At 37.2% G+C, this 23,230-nt stretch overlaps 1 protein-coding gene across 2 annotated transcripts in view; it reads right to left on the bottom strand.

Annotated features, from left to right (window-relative positions):
• Positions 1-23,230, bottom strand: part of PARVA (parvin alpha) — a 188,507-nt gene that overhangs the window by 45,270 nt on the left and 120,007 nt on the right. For both annotated transcript variants that reach the window (XM_082629278.1, XM_082629279.1), the window contains one exon: positions 2,278-2,418. In XM_082629278.1, the coding sequence (XP_082485404.1) occupies positions 2,278-2,418 (141 nt within the window). The remainder of the gene's footprint in view (positions 1-2,277; positions 2,419-23,230) is intronic.

Here is a 23,230-nt window from a genome sequence, read left to right as displayed (position 1 = left end):
AAAAAAAAAAAAAAAAAAAAAAAAAAAAAAAAAAAAAGTGAATGCAAACCCAAAACAAATCATTCAAAGCCACTGAAGACAATGGTCCTGATGTGGCTTTAAAAAACTCCATTTTTAAGGCAGGCAAAATGGTTTGGGGGTGGGGATGATGGGATGAGGAATGTTTCAGATCAAGGAAATATCTTCCAGAAATGGTTCTAGAAAAGTGGGAATATTGTGGCCCATTTAAATGAGGCCAGTGTATGGATGACGAAGAGAGGCTGAGAAAGCATGAAGTATATGTGTGGCTGGAGAGGTAAGTGGGAGACTAATCAGATGTTATGGGTTGATATGCGACCCCCAGCCTCAAATCCATATGTTGAAGTCCTAACCTCCAGTCCCTCTGAATGTGACCTTATTTGTAAAATCATTGCAGACGTGATTAGTTAAGATGAGGTCATATCGGAGTAGGGTGAGCCCCTAATCCAATATGACAAGTGTCCTTATAAAATAGGGAAAATTTGGACACAGAGACATGCATAGAAGGAAGATGATGTGAAGAAATACAGCAAGAAATTAGCCCTCTGAGAGCTAAGGAGAGAGGCCTATAACAGATCCTTCCCTTACAGCCCTCAGAAGGAACCAACCTACCAACACCTTCATCTCAGACTTGCGGCTTCCAGGACTCTGAGCAAATAAATTTCTGTTGTCTAAAAACAAACAAAACAATTCCGTTCTTCCTATTTCCCAAATTGGGTTCCATGTTAAATGAAAAGGTGTTTTGAAACAACAAGGTCTTACTGTATAGCACAGGGAACTATATTCAACATCCTGTGATAAACCATAATGGAAAAGAATTTGTAAAAGAATGTGTATATATGTATAACTGAGTCACTTTGCTGTACAGCAGAAATTAACAGAACATTAGATGGTAAATCAACTATACTTCAATTAAAAAAAAAAGAAAAAGAAAAGGGGTTTTGTTTTGGAGTGGTATATAGAGATGGTCCATACTCAAGGGAGTGGGAAGTAGGATCAAACAAAACTAAGCAGAGGTCACCATCAGAGGACTTTAATGCTTATTACTATTATGGACTTCCAGAATGCAGATACATTTCCTAAACTAGTGATCAGCCCCTTTTTCCCTCCCCCGCTGAACTCTATTAGCATTCCTGGGACACGGGGCAGCATCCAGGGCCCAGAGCCGTGGCCTCCCCTCCTCCCGCCCTCAGGTGTCTCCTCTGCTCCACAGAGGATGCCCTGTTCCCAGCGTGCTGCTAGAGGCAGCTTTTCACGCTGTGCAAGCGAAGGTGTCATTGTGCTGAAGGAGGTGCTTGGCGTCTCGCCTCGAAGGTGGGTGTTAGGAACCTGCTGAAGAGATTGCCATTGGCAGGTGCTGGGTCTGTAACTTGGAAAGCTGAAGATTCCCTTTTCTTTCCCAAGTCTGAAAGGTGTTCTTTTTTTTTTTTTTTTTTTGGTGGGGGGGGAAGATGTCCATTTTAAGCTGTATACATCAGATGCAATAAGATATAATACTCAACCCCTTAATACTTAAAGGCAGGAAACACAATCTCAGTCATTTTATTCATCTAAATTCATATTTTTATCTACTACAAGGAAAAAAACAACTTTGGGCTCCTGATGGGAAACAGGTTGTTGCTACTGGATTCGCCCAAATATGTTGATTCCATGTTGACTCTGATATGGACTCAATTAAGTCCATATTAGCCAGGCCCTTGAGGCAGCAAAAGAATGAACGGTTTATACTTTCTGAGATCTTTGAGCTACACTAGCATGAAAACCTGAATTTTAAAATCCCATTCCATTGCCTACGCTCTTAGCCATATCTTTGCTCCCTCTGGGCAGTAAGGGGGTGAGAGGAAGGGCGTGGGCACTGGAACAGACCCAAGTCCTTGCTCCCCACTTCTCAGCTGCCTGAACTAGGCATCTCCACTTCCCAGAGCTTAAACAAGCTGGAGACAGGAGCTTTTTCAAAAGGTTGTGCTGAGACTCAGAAGTAGCTCAATGAATAGGAGCTTCCTTCACCAATCTCACATGAGGTTCCTACAGAGAGCCTTTTACAGAAAAGGCACACTAGATTTTGACATTTTGCTATTTTTCTCAGCTTTCCTTAGATGTGGATGATGAGCTTCCTTTCTAAGGAAAGGCATATCTTGCTCAGAGATAAATGAGTTTGCACCCACCCGGGGCCTCCCAGCTTATGATGCAGCTTCCTGGGGAAACTCCACGGTAGGAACCACATCATGTAACAGTCCCATCTTCCTTTGCAAAACTCACTGTCTACATTCCACTTGATGCTCCTGGGAGGAAGTTTCAGGGTTTCATTGATCTTCTCCAGGACAGTCTGCAGCTTTTGCTTCTGGGCAATCTCTGACTGGGTGACCTCAGCGACGTTCAGCTTCTCACTCTCAAGTTTCTCTAGGGTGACAAGGGAAAAGAGAACAGCTGTTACCTTTGCCACAGACAGACCTAGCCCACGCACTCACACATTCACTCACTCACTCACCATACTGAGCACCTCGTATGTGAGGGACGCTGCTCTCCCCTCCTCGTCTGGTGGTGGCACTGATGGTGCCAGCATGTACTGTGAAAACCTTGTGATTGTGTCTTGAAGCCCCAAATTATAAGATCCCAGGATCATAGAAGGAGGGCATTTAACCCAGCTTGTCATATTTGAGCTCTTTTTCCTCATTCTGAAGTTTTCCCTCTTCTTTTCACCTCTGTCTTCTTCTCCAAAGACATTCCTGTGCCCTGACTGGAAAGCCTTCGTGCTTGCCTGGGCAGTGGTCCAGTCCTTATCCAAGGTGTTTTGAACACTCCTGTAGTACAATATGTGTCCTGTTGAATCATATTTATGTCTTAAGAACCTCCTTTCCTTTTAAACCCACCTGGAAGGTAACTAATTTGATGTGTCCTATTTCACTAATTCTAATGTACACACTTTTCACATTTTAACATCCCTGAAATCAGGCTATGTCTTAAAATTGATGGCATCCTACAACTACCAACAGCCAGGTGGAAGGTATAAGACTTATCACTGCTTCCACGTGTGTGAACTTGGTCATAGCTCTTCATAGTGTGGTTGCTTCCATGTCTCAAAAAGCCTACAAGATGCTGTACAGCAGAAATTAACACAACATTGTAAATCAACTATACTTCAATAAAATAAATTAAAAAAGAACCTACAAGAGCAATTTCAAAAAGTAGAACATAAAAATTCTAAGTAATAAGAAAGCATTGGGTAATAGTTTAATTGAAGTACTTTTTTCTCTTTGAGTGGTACTTATACTGGTATGTTTTAAAATCAATGGTTCTGGATTGGTTCAAGATGGCGGAGAAGAAGGACGTGCACTCACTCCTTCTTGAGAGAGCACTGGAGTCATAACTAACTGCTGAACAATCATTGACAGGAAGACACTGGACCTCACCAAAAAAATACCCCACATCCAAAGACAAAGGAGAAGCCACAATGAGATGGTAGGAGGGGTGCAATCACAATAAAATCAAATCCCATAACCGCTGGGTGGGTGACTCACAAACTGGAGAACAATTATACCACAGAAGTCCACCCACTGCAATGAAGGTTCTGAGCCCCATGTCAAGCTTCCCAACCTTGGGGTCGGGCAGTGGGAGGAGGCATTCCCAGAGAATCAGACTTTGAAGGCTAGTGGGATGTGATTGGAGGACTTCGACAAGACTGGGGGAAACAGAGACTCCACTCTTGGAGGGCACACACAAAGTAGTGTGTGCATCAGGACCCAGGGGAAGGAGCAGCGACCACATAGGAGACTGAACCAGACCTACCTGCTAGTGTTGGAGGGTCTCCTGCAGAGGTGGGGGGTGGCTGTGGCTCACCATGGGGACAAGGACACTGGCAGCAGAAGTTCTGGGAAGTACTTCTTGGCATTAGCCCACCCGAGGTCCGCCATTAGCCCCACCAAAGAGCCTATAGGCGCCAGTGCTGGGTCGCCTCAGGCCAAACAACCAACAGGGAGGGAACTCAGCCTCACCCGTCAGCAGAAAAGCAGATTAAAGTTTTACTGAGGTCTGCCCACAGAGGAAGAGCCAGCTCTACCCACCACCAGTCCCTTCCATCAGGAAGCTTGCACAAGCCTCTTAGATAGCCTCATGAGCAGAGGACACACAGCAGAAGCAAGAAGAACTACAATCCTGCAGCCTGTGGAACAAAAACCACATTCACAGAAAGACAGACAAACTGAAAAGGCAGAGGACTATGTACCAGATGAAGGAACAAGATAAAACCCCAGAAAAACAACTAAATGAAGTGGCGATAGGCAACCTTTCAAAAAAAGAATTCAGAATAATGATAGTGAAGATGATCCAGGACCCTGGAAAAAGAATGGAGGCAAAGATCGAGAAGATGCAAGAAATGTTTAACAAAGACCTGGAAGAATTAAAGAACAAACACCTAGAAGAATTAAAGAACAAACAAACAGAGATGAACAATACAATAACTGAAATGAAAAATACACTAGAAGGAATCAATAGCAGAATAACTGAGGCAGAAGAATGGATAAGTGACCTGGAAGACAGACGGTGGAATTCTCATCCATGGAAAAGAATAAAGAGAAAAGAGTGACAAGGAATGAGGACAGTCTAAGAGACCTCTGGGACAACATTAAATGAACCAACATTCACATTATAGGGGTGTCAGAAGGAGAAGAGAGAGAGAAAGGACCCAAGAAAATATTTGAAGAGATTATAGTCGAAAATTTCCCTAACATGGGAAGGGAAATAGCCACTCAAGTCCAGGAAGTGCAGAGAACCAGGCAGGATAAACACAAGGAGAAACACACCAAGACACATAGTAATCAAATGGGCAAAAATTAAAGACAAATTATTAAAAGCAAAAAGGGAAAAATGGCAAATAACACAGAAGGGAACTCCCATAAGGTTAACAGCTGATTTCTTAGCAGAAATTCTACAAGCCAGAAGGGAGAGGCACGATATATTTAAAGTGATGAAAGGGAAGAACCCACAACCAAGATTACTCTCCCAGGCAAGGATCTCATTCAGATTCGAAAGAGAAATCAAAAGCTTTACAGATAAGCAAAAGCTAAAAGAATTCAGCACCACCAAACCAGCTCTACAACAAATGCTAAAGGAACTTCTCTAAGTGGGAAACACAAGAGAAGAAAAAGACCTACAAAAACCCAAAACAATTAAGAAAATGGTAATAGGAACATACATATTGATAATTACATTAAATGTGAATGGATTAAGTGCTCCAACCAAAAGACACAGGCTTGCTGAATGGATACAAAAACAGGACCCATATATATGCTGTCTACAAGAGACCCACTTCAGACCTAGGGACACACACAGGCTGAAAGTGAGGGGATGGAAAAAGATATTCCATGCATATGGAAATCAAAAGAAAGCTGGAGTAGCAATATGCATATCAGATAAAATAGACTTTAAAATAAAGAATGTTACAAGAGACAAGGAAGAACACTGCATAATGATCAAGGGATCAATCCAAGAAGAAGATAAAACAATTATAAATATATATGCACCCAAAACAGGAGCACCTCAATACATAAGGCAAATGCTAACAGCTATAAAAGAGGAAATCAACAGTACCACAATAATAGTGGGGGACTTTAACACTTCACTTACACCAATGGACAGATCACCCAGACAGAAAATTAATAATGAAACCCAAGCTTTAAATGACACAATAGACCAGATAGATTTAATTGATATTTATAGGACATTCCATCTGAAAACAACAGATTACACTTTCTTCTCAAGTGCACATGAAACATTCTCAAGGACAGGTCACATCTTGGGTCACAAATCAAGCCACAGTAAATTTAAGAAAACTGAAATCACACGAAGCATCTTTTCCGACCACAACACTATGAGATTAGAAATAAATTACAATGAAAAAAATGTAAAAAAACACAAACACACGGAGGCAGAACAATATGTTACTAAATAACCAAGAGATCACTGGAGAAATCAAAGAGGAAATAAAAAAATACCTAGAGACAATGACAATGAAAACACGATGATCCAAAACCTACAGGATGTAGCAAAAGTAGTTCTAAGAGGGAAGTTTATAGCAATACAATCCTACCTCAAGAAATAAGAAAAATTTCAAATAATCTAACCTTACACCTAAAGGAACTAGAGAAAAGAGAACAAACAAAACCCAAAGTTAGTAGAAGGAAAGAAATCATAAAGATCAGAGCAGAAATAAATGAAATGGAAACACAGAAAAAAATAGCAAAGAGCAATAAAATTACAAGCTGGTTCTTAGAGAAGATAAACAAAATTGATAAACCTTTAGCCAGATTCATCAAGAAAAAGAGGGGGAGGACTCAAATCAATAAAACTGGAAATGAAAAAGAAGGTACAACAGACACTGCAGAAATAAAAAGAATCCTAAGAGACTACTACAAACAACTCTATGCCAATAAAATGGACAACCTGGAAGAAATGGACATATAATTAGAAAGGTATAACCATCCAAGACTGAACCAGGAAGAAGTAGAAAATATGAACAGACCAATCACAAGGGATGAAATTGAAACTGTGATTAAAAATCTTCCAACAAACAAAAGTCCAGGACCAGATGGCTTCACAGGTGAATTCTATCAAACATCTAGAGAAGAGCTAACACCTATCCTTCTCAAACTCTTCCAAAAAATTGCAGAGGAAGGAACACTCCCAAGCTCATTCTTTGAGGCCACCAACACCCTGGTACCAAAACCAGACAAAGATACTACAAAAGAAGAAAATTACCAACCAATATCACTGATGAATATAGATGAAAGAATCCTCAACAAAATACCAGCAAACAGAATCCAACAGCACAGTAAAAGGATCATACACCATGATCAAGTGGGATTTATCCCAGGGATGCAAGGATTCTTCAATATATGCAAATCAATCAATGTGATACACCATATGAACAAATTGAAGAATAAAAACCATATGATCACTGCAAAAGCAAAAGTTTTTCTGCATCTCTATGCCGACTTTTCTCCAGAAAGCGGGCATAGAGGGAACCCACCTCAACATAATAAAGCCCATATATGACAAACCCACAGCAAACATCATTCTCAACTGTGAAAAACCGAAAGAATTTCAGGAACAAGACAGGGACAAGAGAAGGATGTCCACTCTAGCCACTATTATTCAACATAGTTTTGGAAGTCCTAGCCACGGCAGTCAGAGAAGAAAAAGAAATAAAAGGAATACAAACTGAAAAAGAAGAAGTAAAACTGTCACTGTTTGCAGATGACATGACACTATACATAGAGAATCCTAAAGATGCCACAAGAAAACTACTAGAGCTAATCAATGAATCTGGTAAAGTTGCAGGATATGAAATTAACACACAGAAATCTCTTGCATTCCTATACACTAACAACAAAATATCAGACAGAAAAATTAAGGAAACAATCCTGTTCACCACTGCAACAAAAAGAACAAAATACCTAGGAATAAACCTACCTAAGGAGGTAAAAGACCTGTACTCAGAAAACTATAAGACACTGATGAAAGAAATCAAAGATGACACAAACAGATGGAGAGATATACCATGTTCTTGGATTGGAAGAATCAATATTGTGAAAATAGCTACACTACCCAAAGCAATCTACAGATTCAATGCAATCTCTATCAAATTACCAATGGCATTTTTTACAGAACTAGAACAAAAAATCTTAAAATTTGTATGGAGACACAAAAGACCCCCAATAGCCAAAGCAGTCTTGAGGGAAAAAAATGGAGCTGGAGGAATCGGGCTCCCTGACTTCAGACTAAACTACAAAGCTACAGTAATCAAGATAACATGGTCCTGGCACAAAAACAGAAATATAGATCAATGGAACAGGATAGAAAGCCCAGAGATAAACCCACACACCTTTGGTCAACTAATCTATGACAAAGGAAGCAAAGATATACAATGGAGAAAAGAAGTCTCTTCAATAAGTGGTGCTGGGAAAACTGGACAGCTACATGTAAAAGAATGAAATTAGAACACTCCCTAACACCATACACAAAAATAAACTCGAAATGGATTAAAGACCTAAATGTAAGACAGGACACTATAAAACTCTTAGAGGAAAACATAGGAAGAACACTCTTTGACATAAATCACAGCAAGATCTTTTTTGATCCATCTCCTAGAGAAATGGAAATAAAAACAAAAATAAACAAATGGCACCTAATGAAACTTCAAAGCTTTTGCACAGCTAAGGAAACTACAAACAAGACGAAAAGACAACCCTCAGAATGGGAGAAAATATTTGCAAACGAATGAATGGACAAAGGATTAATCTCCAAAATATATAAACAGCTCATGCAGCTCAATATTAAAAAAACAAACAACCCAATCGAAAAATGGGCAGAAGACCTAAGTATACATTTCTCCAGGAAGACATACAGATGGCCAAGAGGCACATGAAAAGCTGTTCAACATCACTATCAGAGAAATGCAAATCAAACCTACAATGAGGTATCACCTCACACTGGTTAGAATGGACATCATCAGAATATCTACAAACAACAAATGCTGGAGAGGGTGTGGAGAAAAGGGAACCCTCTTGCACTGTTGGTGGGAATGTAAACTGATACAGCCACTATGGAGAACAGTGTGGAGGTGCTTTAAAAAACTAAAAATAGAATTACCATATGATGCAGCAATCCCACTACTGGGCATATACCGAGAGAAAACCATAATTCAAAAAGACACATGCACCCCAATGTTCATTGCAGCACTATTTACAATAGCCAGGTCATGAAAGCAACCTAAATGCCCATTGACAGACCAAATGGATAAAAAAGATGTGGTACATATATACAATGGAATATTACTCAGCCATAAAAAGGAACGAAATTGCGTCATTTGTAGAGACGTGGATGCACCTAGAGACTGTCATACAGAGTGAAGTTAAGTCAGAAAGAGAAAAACAAATATCGTCTATTAACGCATATATGTGGAATCTAGAAACATGGTACAGATGAACCAGTTTGCAAGGCAGAAATAGAGACACAGATGTAGAAAACAAACGTATGGACACCAAGGGGGGAAAGTGGGGGTGGGGGTGATGGTGGTGCGATGAATTGGGAGATTGGGATTGACATATATACACTAACATGTATAAAATAGATAACTAACAAGAACCTGCTGTATAAAAAAAATTCAATAAAAATCAATGCTTCTTGTATGCAATGACATAATCCCTTAATATTAAAAGGCAAAAAAGTCTAATCATTTTATTAGTATAAATTTACATTTTTATCTTAAAGAACAATTCTGGATTCCCTAATGAGAAATATGTTGTCTGCTATTGGAGTCACCTAATCCACTCTCCACAACTCATTCGAGGATTGATAGAACTGACTCTCTGAAACATGTTTAGAATGTCTTTTCTCCATGAAAACATGGAGAAACATGTTTAGAATGTCTTTTCTCCTCATTTTTAAGGGCTGACATACAAACGAATTAAACTTCAACATACATCAATGGTTCCCCTATAGCTTACATTATCTTATTTTTCAGTAATTTTAGCTTATCCCAGTCAAATGCCCCTTGAGTAATTCTTTGAAGATAAGGTTGCCCACTGGAAAATTTCTGTAGGTTCTGTGGATTTAAGAATTCTTTTCAGTAGTCTTGATAGGATGATCCCAAGCTATTCTACCTGTGATGGCCTGAAATGTTATCTTTCTCTTTTCTTTAGTTGCTTGATGTCATCATTCTTTATTTCTAAAGTTCAGGGATTTAACAAGCATATATCTAAATGTCTTTCTCTTGAATGTTAAACCTTTGAAAGAAACTGTGTGCCTTTTCCATTTACAGGCCATGAATTATTACCTTGGATCCTCTCCTATTGAAGAAATGACAAGTTTTCATATTACACTGCAACTACCAGCGTTTAGTAGAGGTATGCTGGCCATTGGTAGAGGCTGCCCAAGGTACTCAGTTAAGGAAACTTCTGAAGCCTTATCTTGGCTCAAAGGGAAAGACTGCTGGGATATATTAGTGACAACTGTCTTGGGAGTGGGCTGAGTAAGTGGGGAGGGGAGGAGTGGCAGCAATGAGAACCACTTTTTTGCTAGACCTGCTGTATTAGATCATTGCCTATGAATTTTCATATTTATAACCTCCTCTGACTTTGGACTACTTACAGTGACTAGGGTAGGTCTCCGAGTCTGTCTTCTATGTCAGTAACTTTTTCTTGCACTATTGTCCATTCTGTTCTTGTTTTTTAAAAATTGGATTTTACACATTACCTAATGCAACACTCATTTTTTTTGTTTCCATCAATATTTTTAAGTAGTTTATTATACTAATGTTATAATTCATTTTTCCTAAAATTAAAAAAAATTCTGTTTTTAGCATCTGGCATTTCTTATTCAGGAGAAGAGTTTCTATGGCTTTGCTTTATTTATCTGCATTACTAATATTTTAGAAAATGTAATTCTGCTTTACATTTTCCACTTTAGTTATTATGCTTTGGATTTGTCTTCTTGCACTTAATTTTTGTTGTTGGGTACATTATTTTAGGCATTGATATTAGTATTATGCGGATTTGAGTAAAAAGACTATCTCAAAGTGACACTTATTAACAGTTTTAGGTGTATCTCTTCATGTTCATAATACACACAAGAATAGAAAGAGTTTTCTCTCTCTCATTCTCTCTGTTAATAAAAATAAGATTACAGTGTGTATATTTTTCTGCTGTTTTTTTTCCCATTTAAACACATATCATATCTTTCCATGTCAATATATATGGATATACCTCATTCTTTTCGTTGTTGTTGTTGGTACTTTTGGACAACCTTCACCCATTTTATCCACCACTCCCCATCCTCCAGCAACCACTAATCTGTTCTTTGTATCTATGAACTCATTTTTGGTTTTGTTTTGTTTAGCTTCAACATGTAAGTGAAATCATAAGGTATTTGTCTTTCTCTCTCTGACTTATTTCACTTAGCATAATGCCCTCGAGTTTTATCGTGTTGTTGCAAATGGTAAGATTTCCTTCTTTTTATGGTTAAATAATATTCCATTGTGTGTGTATGTGTATATATATATATATATATATATATATATATATATATATATATATATCTCACATTTTCTTTGTCTATTCATTCATTATGGACCCTTAGATTGCTTCCATATCTTGGCTACTGTAAAGCCAAGCCATTGGCTCATGATGCAATGAACATGCGAGTTTCAGTATCTTTTCAAGTTAGTGTTTTCATTTCCTTTGGATAAATACCTAGAAGTAGAATTGCTGGTTCATATGGTAGTTCTATTTTTAATTTTTCGAGGAACTTCCACACTGTTTTCCACAGTGGCTGAACCAATTTACAGTCCCACCAACAGTATACAACTGTTCCCTTTTTCCACATCCTTGCCAACACTTATTTCTTATCTTTTTGATAATAGCCATTCTAACAGGTGTGAAGTGATACCTCATTGTGGTTTTGATTTCCATTGTCCTTATAATTAATGATGTTGAGTGCCTTTTAATGTACCTGTTGGCCATCTGTAGGTCTTCTTTGGAAAAATGTCTATTCAGCTCCTCTGCACATTTTAAAATTGGATTGTTTGCTTTTTCGTTATTGAGTTGTATGAGATCTTTATATATTTTGGATATTAACCCCTTATCAGGTATATGATTTGTAACTATTTTCTGTCATTCCACAGGTTGCCTTTTCATTTTGTTGATGTTTTCCTTTGTTGTGCAGAACTCTTTAGTTTGATGTAGTCCCACTTATTTATTTTTGCTTTTGTTGCCTTGTTTCTGGTGTCAACTCCAAAAAATCATCACCAAGACCTATGTCAATGAACTAACTGCCTATGTTTTCTTCCAGGAGTTTTATGGTTTCAGGTCTTACATTCAAGTCTTAAATCTATTTTGAGTTAATTTTTGTGTATGGTGTAAGACAGTGGTCCAGTTTCATTCTTTTGCATGTGGCTGTCCAGTTTTCCCAGCACCATTTGGTGAAGAGATTGTATATTCTCGTCTCCTTGTTGTAAATTAATTGACCATTTATCCGTGAGTTTATTTCTGGGCTCTCTATTCTGTTCCATTGATCTATGTGTCTATTTTTAATGCCCAAACTATACTATTTTGATTACTATAGCTCTGTTATATAGTTTGAAATCAGAGAATGTGATTCCTCCAGCTTTGTTCTTCTTTCTCAAGATTACTTTGCCTATATGGGGTCTTTTGTTATTCCATGCAAATTTTAGGACTGTTTGTTCCATACCTGTGAAAAATGCCATTGGGATTTTGATAGGAATTGCAGTGAATGTGTAGACTGCTTTGGGTAGAATGGATATTTTAAATAATATTTATTCTTCTAATCCATTATTATGGAATATCTTTCCATCTATTTGTGTCTTCTTCAATTTCTTTCATCAGTATCTTATAGTTTTCAGGATACGGGTCTTTTACCTCCTTGGTTAAATTTATTCCTAGACATTTTATTCTTTTTTGATGTAATTTTACATGGGATTGTTTTCTTAATTTCTTTCTGATAGTTCGTTATTAGTGTATAGAAACAAAACAGATTTTTGTATATTTTTGTATCCTGCAGCTTCACTGAATTAATTTATTAGTTCTAACAGTTTGTTGGTGGAGTCTTTAGGGTTTTCTACATATAATATCATGTCATTTGCAAATAGTGACGGTTTTACATTTTCCTTTCTGATTTGGATACCTTTTATTTTTTTTTTCTTGCCTAATTGCCCGAACTAGGACTTCTAATACTATGTTGAATAAAAGTCTCTAGAGTGAGCATCCTTGTCTTGTTCCTGATCTTAGAAGAAAAGCTTTCAGCTTTTCACTACTGAGTATGATGTTAGCTGTGGGTTTGTCACATATGGCCTTTATTATGTTGAGGTATGTTCCCTCTATACCAACTTTGAGAGTTTTTATAATAAATGGAGGCTGAATTGTCAAATGCTTTTTTTTTTACATCTATTAAGATATCTTATGATTTTTATCCTTCATTTTGTTATTGTGGTATATGACATTGATTTGTGGATGCTGAACCATTCTTCCATCCATAAGTACATCACACTTGACCATGTGTACGATCCTTTTAATGTATTGTAGAATTCAGTTTGCTAATATTTTAGCAAATTAAGGGTTCTTGCATCTATGTTCATCAAGGATATTGGCCTGTAATTTTCTTTTCTTATGATGTCCTTGTCTGGTTTTGGTATCAGAATAATTCTGGTCTCATAAAATAAGTTTGTAAGTGTTCCCTCCTCTTTCTTCAAAGGATTGGCATTAATTCTTCTTTAAATGTTTGGTAGCATTCACCAGTGAAGCCATCTGGTCCTGGGCTTTTGTTTGTTTGGGGGTTTTTTGATTACTGATTCAATCTTCCTACAAGTAATCAGTCTGTTCAGATTTTCTGTTTTATCATGTTTCAATCTTGGTAGGTTGTAATTTTTAGTAATTTATCCATTTTTTTCTAGGTTGTCTAGGTTTTTGGTGTATAATTACTCAAAATAGTATCTCATGATCCTTTGCATTTCTGTGGTATCAGTTGTAATGTCTCCTCTATCATTTCTGATTTTATTTGAGTTCTCCCTTTTTCTTGATGAGTCTAGCTAAAGGTTTGTCCATTTTGTTTATCTTTTACAAGAATCAACTATTAGTTTCATTGATGTTCTCTATTCACTTTTTAATCTCAATATATGTCTCACTCAAACATATCATGAGTATCTTTCTATGTCAATACATATTGATATAACTCAATCTTTAAAAAAAAACTGCATTTTATATTATAGAACTTATTCAACCATTCCCCTGTAGATATGCAGTCAGGTTATATTATACTTTTCCCCTATGTGTAATAAAGTTGCAGTAAACATCCTGTGTGTGTGTATTTATGTACGTATTACCAACTGATTATTACTGGTTAAAAAAAATGTTGCTGTCTTACAAATTTTCTTCTTAAATACAGTCATCTTACCAAATCCCCTTATTATTGTTTGAGTTTTTAACATTCTCTGGGTATGCAAGTAACGTAAGACGCAGTTGCCTCTATTTTGTAAGCTTACATCACTTATTTCGATCTTATGACATTTTAAGATAGAAGATGTGAGACCCTCTTCTGCTATTTCTACCCTTCACATTATTTTTAAAATATTCAACCCTCAAAATTTAAGAGATCTACTCAAATATTCCCATAGTTAAATAATTTCATTCAGTGTTGCTAAGAATTTAAAGGTAATTTCTTTTTTAAAGTCTCCTCATTACAGTTTTCTTTTTTGAATTTTATTTTATTTTTTTATACAGCAGGTTCTTATTAGTTATCCATTTTATACATAATACTGTATATTCAATCCCAATCTCCCAATTCATCACACCACCACCCCGCACCCCCGTCACTTTCCCCCCTTGGTGTCCATATGTTTGTTCTCTTCATCTGTATCTCAATTTCTGCCCTGCAAACCAGTTCATCTGTACCATTTTTCTAGATTCCACATATATGTGTTAATAGACAATATTTGTTTTTCTTTTTCTGACTTACTTCACTCTCTATGACAGTCTCTAGATCCATCCACGTCTCTACAAATTACCCAATTTCGTTCCTTTTTATGGCTGAGTAATATTCCATTGTATACATGTACTACATCTTCTTTATCCATTTGGTCTGTCGATGGGCACTTAGGTTGCTTCCATGTCCTGGCTACTGTAAATAGTGCTGCAATGAACATTGTGGTGCATGTGTCTTTTTGAATTATGGTTTTCTCTGGGTATATGCCCAGGAGTGGGATTCCTGGGTCATATGGTAATTCTATTTTTAGTTATTTAAGGAACCTCCATACTGTTCTCCATAGTGGCTGTATTAATTTACATTCCCACTGACAGTGCAGGAGGGTTCCCTTTTCTCCACACCCTCTCCAGCATTTGTTGTTTGTAGATTTTCTGATGATGCCCATCCTAACCGGTGTGAGGTGATACCTCATTGTAGTTTTGATTTGCATTTCTCTAATAATTAGTGATGTTGAACATCTTTTCATGTGCTTCTTGGCCATCTGTATGTCTTCCTTGGAGAAATGTCTATTTAGGTCTTCTGCCCATTTTTGGATTAGGTTGTTTGTTTTTTTAATATTGAGCAGCATGAGCTGTTTATATATTCTGGAGATTAATCATTTTTCTGTTGATTCATTTGCAAAAATTTTCTCCCATTCTGAGGGTTGTCTTTTCATCTTGTTTGTAGTTTCCCTTGCTGTGCAAAACCTTTTAAGTTTTATTAGGTGCCATTTGTTTATTTTTGTTTTTATTTCCATTTCTCTAGGAGATGGATCAAAAAAGATCTTGCTGTGATTTATGTCAAAGAGTGTTCTTCCTATGTTTTCCTCTAAGAGTTTTATAGTGTCCTGTCTTACATTTAGGTCTTTAATCCATTTCAAGTTTATTTTTGTGTATAGTGTTAGGGAGTGTTCTAATTTCATTCTTTTACATGTAGCTGTCCAGTTTTCCCAGCACCACTTATTGAAGAGACTTCTTTTCTCCATTGTATATCTTTGCCTCCTTTGTCATAGACTAGTTGACCATAGGTGCGTGGGTTTACCTCTGGGCTTTCTATCCTGTTCCATTGATCTATATTTCTGTTTTTGTGCCAATACCATATTGTCTTGATTACTGTAGCTTTGTAGTATAGTCTGAAGTCAGGGAGTCTGCTTCCTCTAGCTCCGTTTTTATCCCTCAAGACTGCTTTGGCTATTGGGGGTCTTTTGTGTCTCCATACAAATTTTAAGATTTTTTGTTCTAGTTCTGTAAAAAATGTCATTGGTAATTTGATAGAGATTGCATTGAATCTGTAGATTGCTTTGGGTAGTATAGTCATTTTCACAATATTGATTCTTCCAATCCAAGAACATGGTATATCTCTCCATCTGTTTGTATTATCTTTAATTTCTTTTATCAGTGTCTTAAGTTTTCTGCATACATGTCTTTTGTCTCCCTAGGTAGGTTTATTCCTAGGTATTTTATTCTTTTTGTTGCAATGGTAATGTTTCCTTAATTTCTCTTTCAGATTTTTCATCATTAGTGTATAGGAAAGCCAGAGATTTCTGTGCATTAATTTTGTATCCTGAAACTTTACCAAATTCATTGATTAGCTCTAGTAGTTTTCTTGTGGCATCTTTATGATCCTCTATGTATAGTATCATGTCATCTGCAAACAGTGACAGTTTTACTTCTTCTTTTCCAATTTCTATTCCCTTTATTTCTTTTTCTTCTCTGATTGCCATGGCTAGGACTTCCAAAACTATGTTGAATAATAGTGGTGAGAGTGGACATCCTTGTCTTGTTCCTGATCCTAGAGGAAATGCTTTCAGTTTTTCACCATTGAGAAAGATGTTTACTGTGTGTTTGTCGTATATGGCCTCTATTATGTTGAGGTAGCTTCCCTCTTTGCCTACTTTCAGGAGAGTTTTTATCATAAATGGGTGTTGAATTTGGTCAAAAGCTTTTTCTGCATCTATTGAGATGATCATATGGTTTTTATTCTTCAATTTGTTCATATGGTGTATCACATTGATTGATTTCGGTATATTGAAGAATCCTTGCATCCCTGGGATAAATCCCACTTGATCATGGTGTATGATCCTTTTAATGTGCTTTTGGATTCTGTTTGCTGGTATTTTGTTGAGGATTCTTTCATCTATATTCATCAGTGATATTGATTGGTAATTTTCTTCTTTTGTAGTATCTTTGTCTGGTTTCGGTACCAGGGTGTTGGTGGCCTCAAATAATGAGCTTGGGAGTGTTCCTTCCTCTGCAATTTTTTGGAAGAGTTTGAGAAGGATGGGTGTTAGCTCTTCTCTAAATGTTTGATAGAATTCACCTCTGAAGCCATCTGGTCCTGGACTTCTGTTGGAAGATTTTTAATCACAGTTTCAATTTCATTACTTGTGATTGATCTCTTCATATTTTCTGTTTCTTCCTGGTTCAGTCTTGGTAGTTTATACCTTTGTAAGAATTTGTCCATTTCTTCCAGGTTGTCCATTTTATTGGCATAGAGTTGTTTGTAGTAGTCTCTTAGGATGCTTTGTATTTCTGCAGTGCTGTTGTAACTTCTCCTTTTTCATTTCTAGTTTTATTGATTTGAGTCCTCTCCCTCTTTTTCTTGATGAGTCTAGCTAATGGTTTATCAATTTTGTTTATCTTCTCAAAGAACCATCTTTTTGTTTTATTGATCTTTGCAACTGTTTTGTTTCCATTTCATTTATTTCTTCTCTGATCTTTATGATTTCTTTCCTTCTACTAACTTTGGGTTTTGTTTGTTCTTTTTTCTCTAGTTCCTTTAGGTGTAAAGTTAGATTGCTTATTTGACATGTTTGTTGTTTCTTGAAGTAGGATTGTATTGTTATAAACGTCCCTCTTAGAACTGCTTTTGCTGCATCTCTTAGTTTTTGGATCATCGTGTTTCCATTGTCATTTGTCTCTAGGTATTTTTTGATTTCCTCTTTGATTTCTTCAGTGATCTCTTGGTTATTTAGTAATGTATTGTTTAGCCACCATGTGTTTGTGTTTTTTACTTTTCCCTGTAATTCATTTCTAATCTCATAGGGTTGTGTTCAGAAAAGATGCTTGATATGATTTCAGTTTTCCTAAATTTACTGAGGCTTGATTTGGGACCCAAGATGTGATCTATCTTGGAGAATGTTCCATGTGCACTTGAGAAGAAAGTGTAATCTGCTGGGATGGAATGTTCTATAAATATCAATGAAATCTACCTGGTCTATTGTGTCATTTAAAGGTTGTGTTTCCTTATTAATTTTCTGTTTGGATGATATGTCCATTGGTGTAAGTGAGGTGTTAAAGTCCCCCACTATTGTTGTTACTGTTGATTTCCTCTTTTATAGCTGCTAGTAGTTGCCTTATGTATTGATGTGCTCCTACCTTGGCTGCATATATATTTATAATTGTTACATCTTCTTCTTGGATCGATCCCTTGATCATTATGTAGTGTCCCTCTTGCCTCTTGTAATAGTCTTTCTTATTTTTTTTTATTTTTTTTTTGTAGTACGCGGGCCTCTCACTGCTGTGGCCTCTCCCGTTGCAGAGCACAGGCTCTGGATGCGCAGGCTCAGCGGCCATGGCTCACGGGCCCAGCCGCTCCACGGCATGTGGGATCCTCCCAGACCAGGGCACGAACCTGTGTCCCTCACATCGGCAGGCGGACTCTCAACCATTACGCCACCAGGGAAGCCCAATAGTCTTTATTTTAAAGTCTATTTTATCTGATATGAGTATTGCTACTTCAGCTTTCTTTTGATTTCCATTTGCATGGAATATCGTTTTCCATCCCCTCACTTTCAGTCTGTATGTGTCCCTAAGTCTGAAATGGGTCTCTTGTAGACAGCATATATATGGGTCTTGCTTTTGTATCCATTCAGCGAACCTATGTCTTTTGGTTGGAGCATTTAATCCATTCATGTTTAAAGTAAATATTGATATGTATGTTCCTATTACCATTTTCTTAATTGTTTGGGTTTGTTTTTGTAGGTGCTTTTCTTCTCTTGTGCTTCCCACTTAGAGAAGTTCCTTTAGCATTTGTTGTAGAGCTGGTTTGGTGGTGCTGAATTCTCTCAGCTTTTGCTTGTCTGTAAAGCTTTTGATTTCTCCATCGCATCTGAATGAGATCCTTGCCGGGTAGAGTAATCTTGGTTGTAGGTTCTTCCCTTTCATCACTTTAAATATGTCATGCCTCTCTCTTCTGGCTTGTAGAGTTTCTGCTGAGAAATCAGCTGTTAACCTTATGGGAGTTCCCTTGTATGGTATTTGTCATTTTTCCCTTGCTGCTTTCAATAATTTGTTTTTCTTTAATTTTTGCCAATTTGATTACTATGTGTGTCGACATGTTTCTCCTTGTGTTTATCCTGCCTGGGACTCTCTGCACTTCCTGGACTCGAGTGGCTATTTCCTTTCCCATGTTAGGGAAGTTTTCGACTATAATCTCTTCAAATATTTTCTCAGGTCCTTTCTCTCTCCCTTCTCCTTCTGGGACCCCTATAATGCAAATGTTGTTGCGTTTAATGTTGTCCCAGAGGTCTCTTGGCTGTCTTCATTTCTTTTCATTCTTTTTTCTTGATTCTGTTCCACAGCAGTGAATTCCACCATTCTGTCTTCCAGGTCACATATCCGTTCTTCTGCCTCAGTTATTCTGCTATTGATTCCTTCTAGTGTAGTTTTCATTTCAGTTATTGCATTGTTCATCTCTGTTTGTTTGTTCTTTAATTCTTCCAGGTCTTTGTAAAACATTTCTTGCATCTTCTTGATCTTTGCCTCCATTCTTTTTCTGAGGTCCTGCATCATCTTCACTATCATTATTCTGAGTTCTTTTTTTGGAAGGTTGCCTATCTCCACTTCATTTAGTTGCTTTTCTGGGGTTTTATCTTGTTCCTTCATCTGGTACATAGCCCTCTGCCTTTTCATCTTGTCTATCTTTCTGTGAATGTGGTTTTTGTTCCACAGGCTGCAGGATTGTAGTTCTTCTTGCTTCTGAAAGAAGGTATTTTCAATTCAAAGCATATGGAGCTTCTGCTAGTGATGGAGGGTCTCCTGCAGAGGCGGGGGACAGCTGTGGCTCACTGTGGGGACAAGGACACTGTCAGTAGAAGCTCTGGGAAGTACTCCATGGTGTGATCCCTCCCAGAGTCTGCCATTAGCCCCACCAAAGGGCCTGTAGTCTCATTTTCTTTATTCAGCTAATTTCAGCTAGCTCTTTGAAAATTTTCTATTGACAATTTTTTTTATTCTTCCAGGAAATTGCTTCTCTCACATTTTTATAGTTCTGCATATTGTTCATCACTAGTTTAACTTGTTATAAAGTACTAGGCATGATTTTGAAATAGGATGCTATTTAGAAAATTTTCTCAGATAGGATTATTTTGTGACTCTTTCAGTTGTTTTTGAAGTTAGCATCCAAATATGCTTTTGAAACAGTGAAACAGTATTCAAAAAGTTCTGAAGTAGCAAGACAGGTCAGAATAAACTCAAGTATTCTGAATGATAGAAGGACTGAGACGTTCTAACAGAGTTGCCATATATATCGTACTATATTAATGTAACCACCCTTCAAAGAATTAGAATACATAAAATACTCCATCCAATATGAGAAATTCTAAGTTATTATAGTTTTGTTTCCAGAAACATGGAGATGGTCAGTTAAAAAAATTTTTTTTTATTGCATCATGGTCAAAGAATTTGGTCTGTATGATAACTTGTTGAGACTTATTTTATGGACATAAGCAAAATTTGTAAGTGTTCCATACAGTTGAAAAGAATGAGAATACTTCAGTTTGGGGGTGTTGCTGGTTAATTACATTGTCCACATCTTCTCTAACCTTATGAACTTTTTCCTTAATGTGTTATTAAGAGAAATATGTAATGGCAGATTTGTCAACTTCTTGTAATTCTGACTGGCATTTTTGATTTTTATATATTTAATGCCCAAAAGTGTGTTAGGTTTAAAATGTCCATAGTTTCCTAGTAATTTTAGTCTCATTAATATGTAGAGACTCGCTGTAGTGATGCTTTTTGCCTTAGTCTATTTCATTTGATATTAAAATAGTTACACCAGCTTTCTTTTAATTAGTATTAGTCTAGTATATATGATTACTTCCATTCTTTTTCTTTCAACCCTTCTGTGTCTTCATGGTACTAAGACTATCTCTAGTAAAGAGCATACAGCAAGATTTTATTTTGTTATCTAATCTGATGATCTTTCTTTTAAATGGATAACGCAAGAGGGAAGAGATATGGGAACATATATATATTTATAACTGATTCATTTTGTTATAAAGCAGAAACTAACACACCATTGTAAAGCAATTATACTCCAATAAAGATGTTAAAAAAAATCCACACACACACACAAAAAGCCAATTTACATTGATTGCCTTTACAAATATACTTGGATTCACTTCTACCAACTTATTTTAAACTTTCTACTACTCTACTTTTCTGATTCTTTATGTCCTGCTTCCATCCTTGTTGCTTCTTAGATTAAGGTTTCTATTCCCTCTCATTTCATTTTCTCCCCATTAAAAGTAGGGAGGTTATACACTGTTTTATTATCTTAGTGGCTTCCCTAGAAAATTTATCATGTGTATTTAACTTAACAGAGTCCTATGTTAATTAGTCTCTTTATCCACATACTAAATAATACAAGAACCTCAGCACACTCTAACTCAAATCACTCTTCCTGAGTTAAGTGCCTTAGTTGTCTGGGATTCTGTTTCTATCTTCATTTTTTGTTGCATTTCAGATCTTTTTTGGGGGGGTTTCACTTTCCTTCTTTGTGAAGAACACCCTTTAGAAACTCCTTTTAGTGAGGGTCTTTTGGTAGTAAACCCTCTCACTTCATGTTTGCTTAAAATGCCTTTTTTCCCATTTTTAAAACATAGGTTTTTTTTTTTTTTTTGAGGTACGCGGGCCTCTCACTGTTGTGGCCTCTCCTGTTGTGGAGCACAGGCTCTGGACGCGCAGGCTCAGCGGCCATGGCTCACGGGCCCAGCCGCTCCGTGGCATGTGGGATCTTCCCAGACTGGGGCACGAACTCGTGTCCCGTGCATCTGCAGGCAGACTCTCAACCACTGCGCCACCAGGGAAGCCCAAAACATAGGTTTTTTTGGTTTTTTTTTTTCCCCTGGATATAAACGTGTAAGTTAACAATATTTTTTCTGCACTTTGAAAATATCATTCCAACAGCTTTGGGATTTGATTGTTCCTGAGGAAAGACAGCTTTCAGTCTGTTGTTCCTTTATAGGTAATCTCTTTTTTTCTCTCTGCTTTTAATCTTTTCTTTGTCTTCAGTGTTTCTTAGGTATCATTATGAAGTTTTCTTGTTAATTATCCTGTTTGGGATTCCCTGAGATTCCTGAATATGAGACTTCATATCTTTCACGAATTTTGAAAATTTTGAATTCATTATGTCTTTAAATATTGACTATACTCCATTCTCTTTCTTTTCTCCTGCTAGAATTCCAATTAGCCATGTGTTGGATTTTTTTTTTTTTTTTTTGCAGCACATGGGCCTCTCACTGCTGTGGCCTCTCCCGCCGTGGAGCACAGGCTCCAGACGTGCAGGCTCAGCAGCCATGGCTCACGGGTGCAGCCGGTCCATGGCATGCGGGATCCTCCCGGACTGGGGCATGAACCCATGTCTCCTGCATTGGCAGGTGGACTCTCAACAACTGTGCCACCAGGGAAGCCCCATATGTTGGATTTTCTTAATCTCTATGTCTTTTAATTCTCACTTTCCACTCCACTGTCTTTCTAATACTGCATTCTGGGTAATTTCTTCAATTCCATCTTCCAGCTCATCAATTCCTTCTTCAGCTGTGTCTAATCCATTGAGGTTTCTAATTTCATTATTCCATTTTTTCCCATTTCTAGAAGTTCTATTTAGTTCTCTCATATCTGCCTGTCCAATTTTGATAGTTACTTGTTCTTTTATCATCCTTTCTATAGTCTTAAAACTTTTACTTTGACATATTAAATATATTTTCTATTCCATAACTGATCAATTGTTAATATCCATAGCATTTGTGGGATGAATCTGCAGTTTATTGTTTTGGTTGATGCTGCCCATGGTGGCTTCCTTTCATGTGTTTGTTGATTTCTGATTTTGAGCTCATTTGTCTTGGAATTTTAGCTTTGGGAATTTTTTGTGGACTGGGTTTAAAGTTCATTCCTTTAAAGAGGCATATGTTCCCTTCTGCCTTGGGGAACACTAATAACTTGGAAAAACTTTTAACTATATTTTCAGCTTGGGGCATTTAAAGCCACATAAGTACTGTGAATACTAGTCCCAAAATCTGTGTGAGTACAGACATTTGATGATAAGGAATTATCAGTGCAGACTTCTTCTTTGTCCTGTTCCATTCATATCCAAGGCTGAGATAGACATTTATCCTTACTGCCCCTCTCTGTGGGACAAGATTGTTTTAGTTTACCCACTGAAAGTGTTACCCTTCAGAGACACTGGCTCTATTCAGGGGTCTCTGATTCAATTCCCCTTCCTTTCAGACTTCAGGCTTTGTGTCTTGGCCCTGTAAGTGTGAACCATTAAACCTCAGGCTAATTAGGCCATTAGAAATTAACACTTATTTTACTGGGTTTACACTTCCTTGTTGTTTCTGGCATCAGTAGGATTTCCTTCCCTTCCAGCTTAGCCATGCAATGCAAAAATATATTTTTTA

The sequence above is a fragment of the Mesoplodon mirus genome (genome assembly GCF_964341445.2).
Source record: "Mesoplodon mirus genome assembly, chromosome: 7".
NCBI lineage: Eukaryota > Metazoa > Chordata > Mammalia > Artiodactyla > Ziphiidae > Mesoplodon > Mesoplodon mirus.
This window is presented reverse-complemented; position numbering and strand designations above follow the sequence as displayed.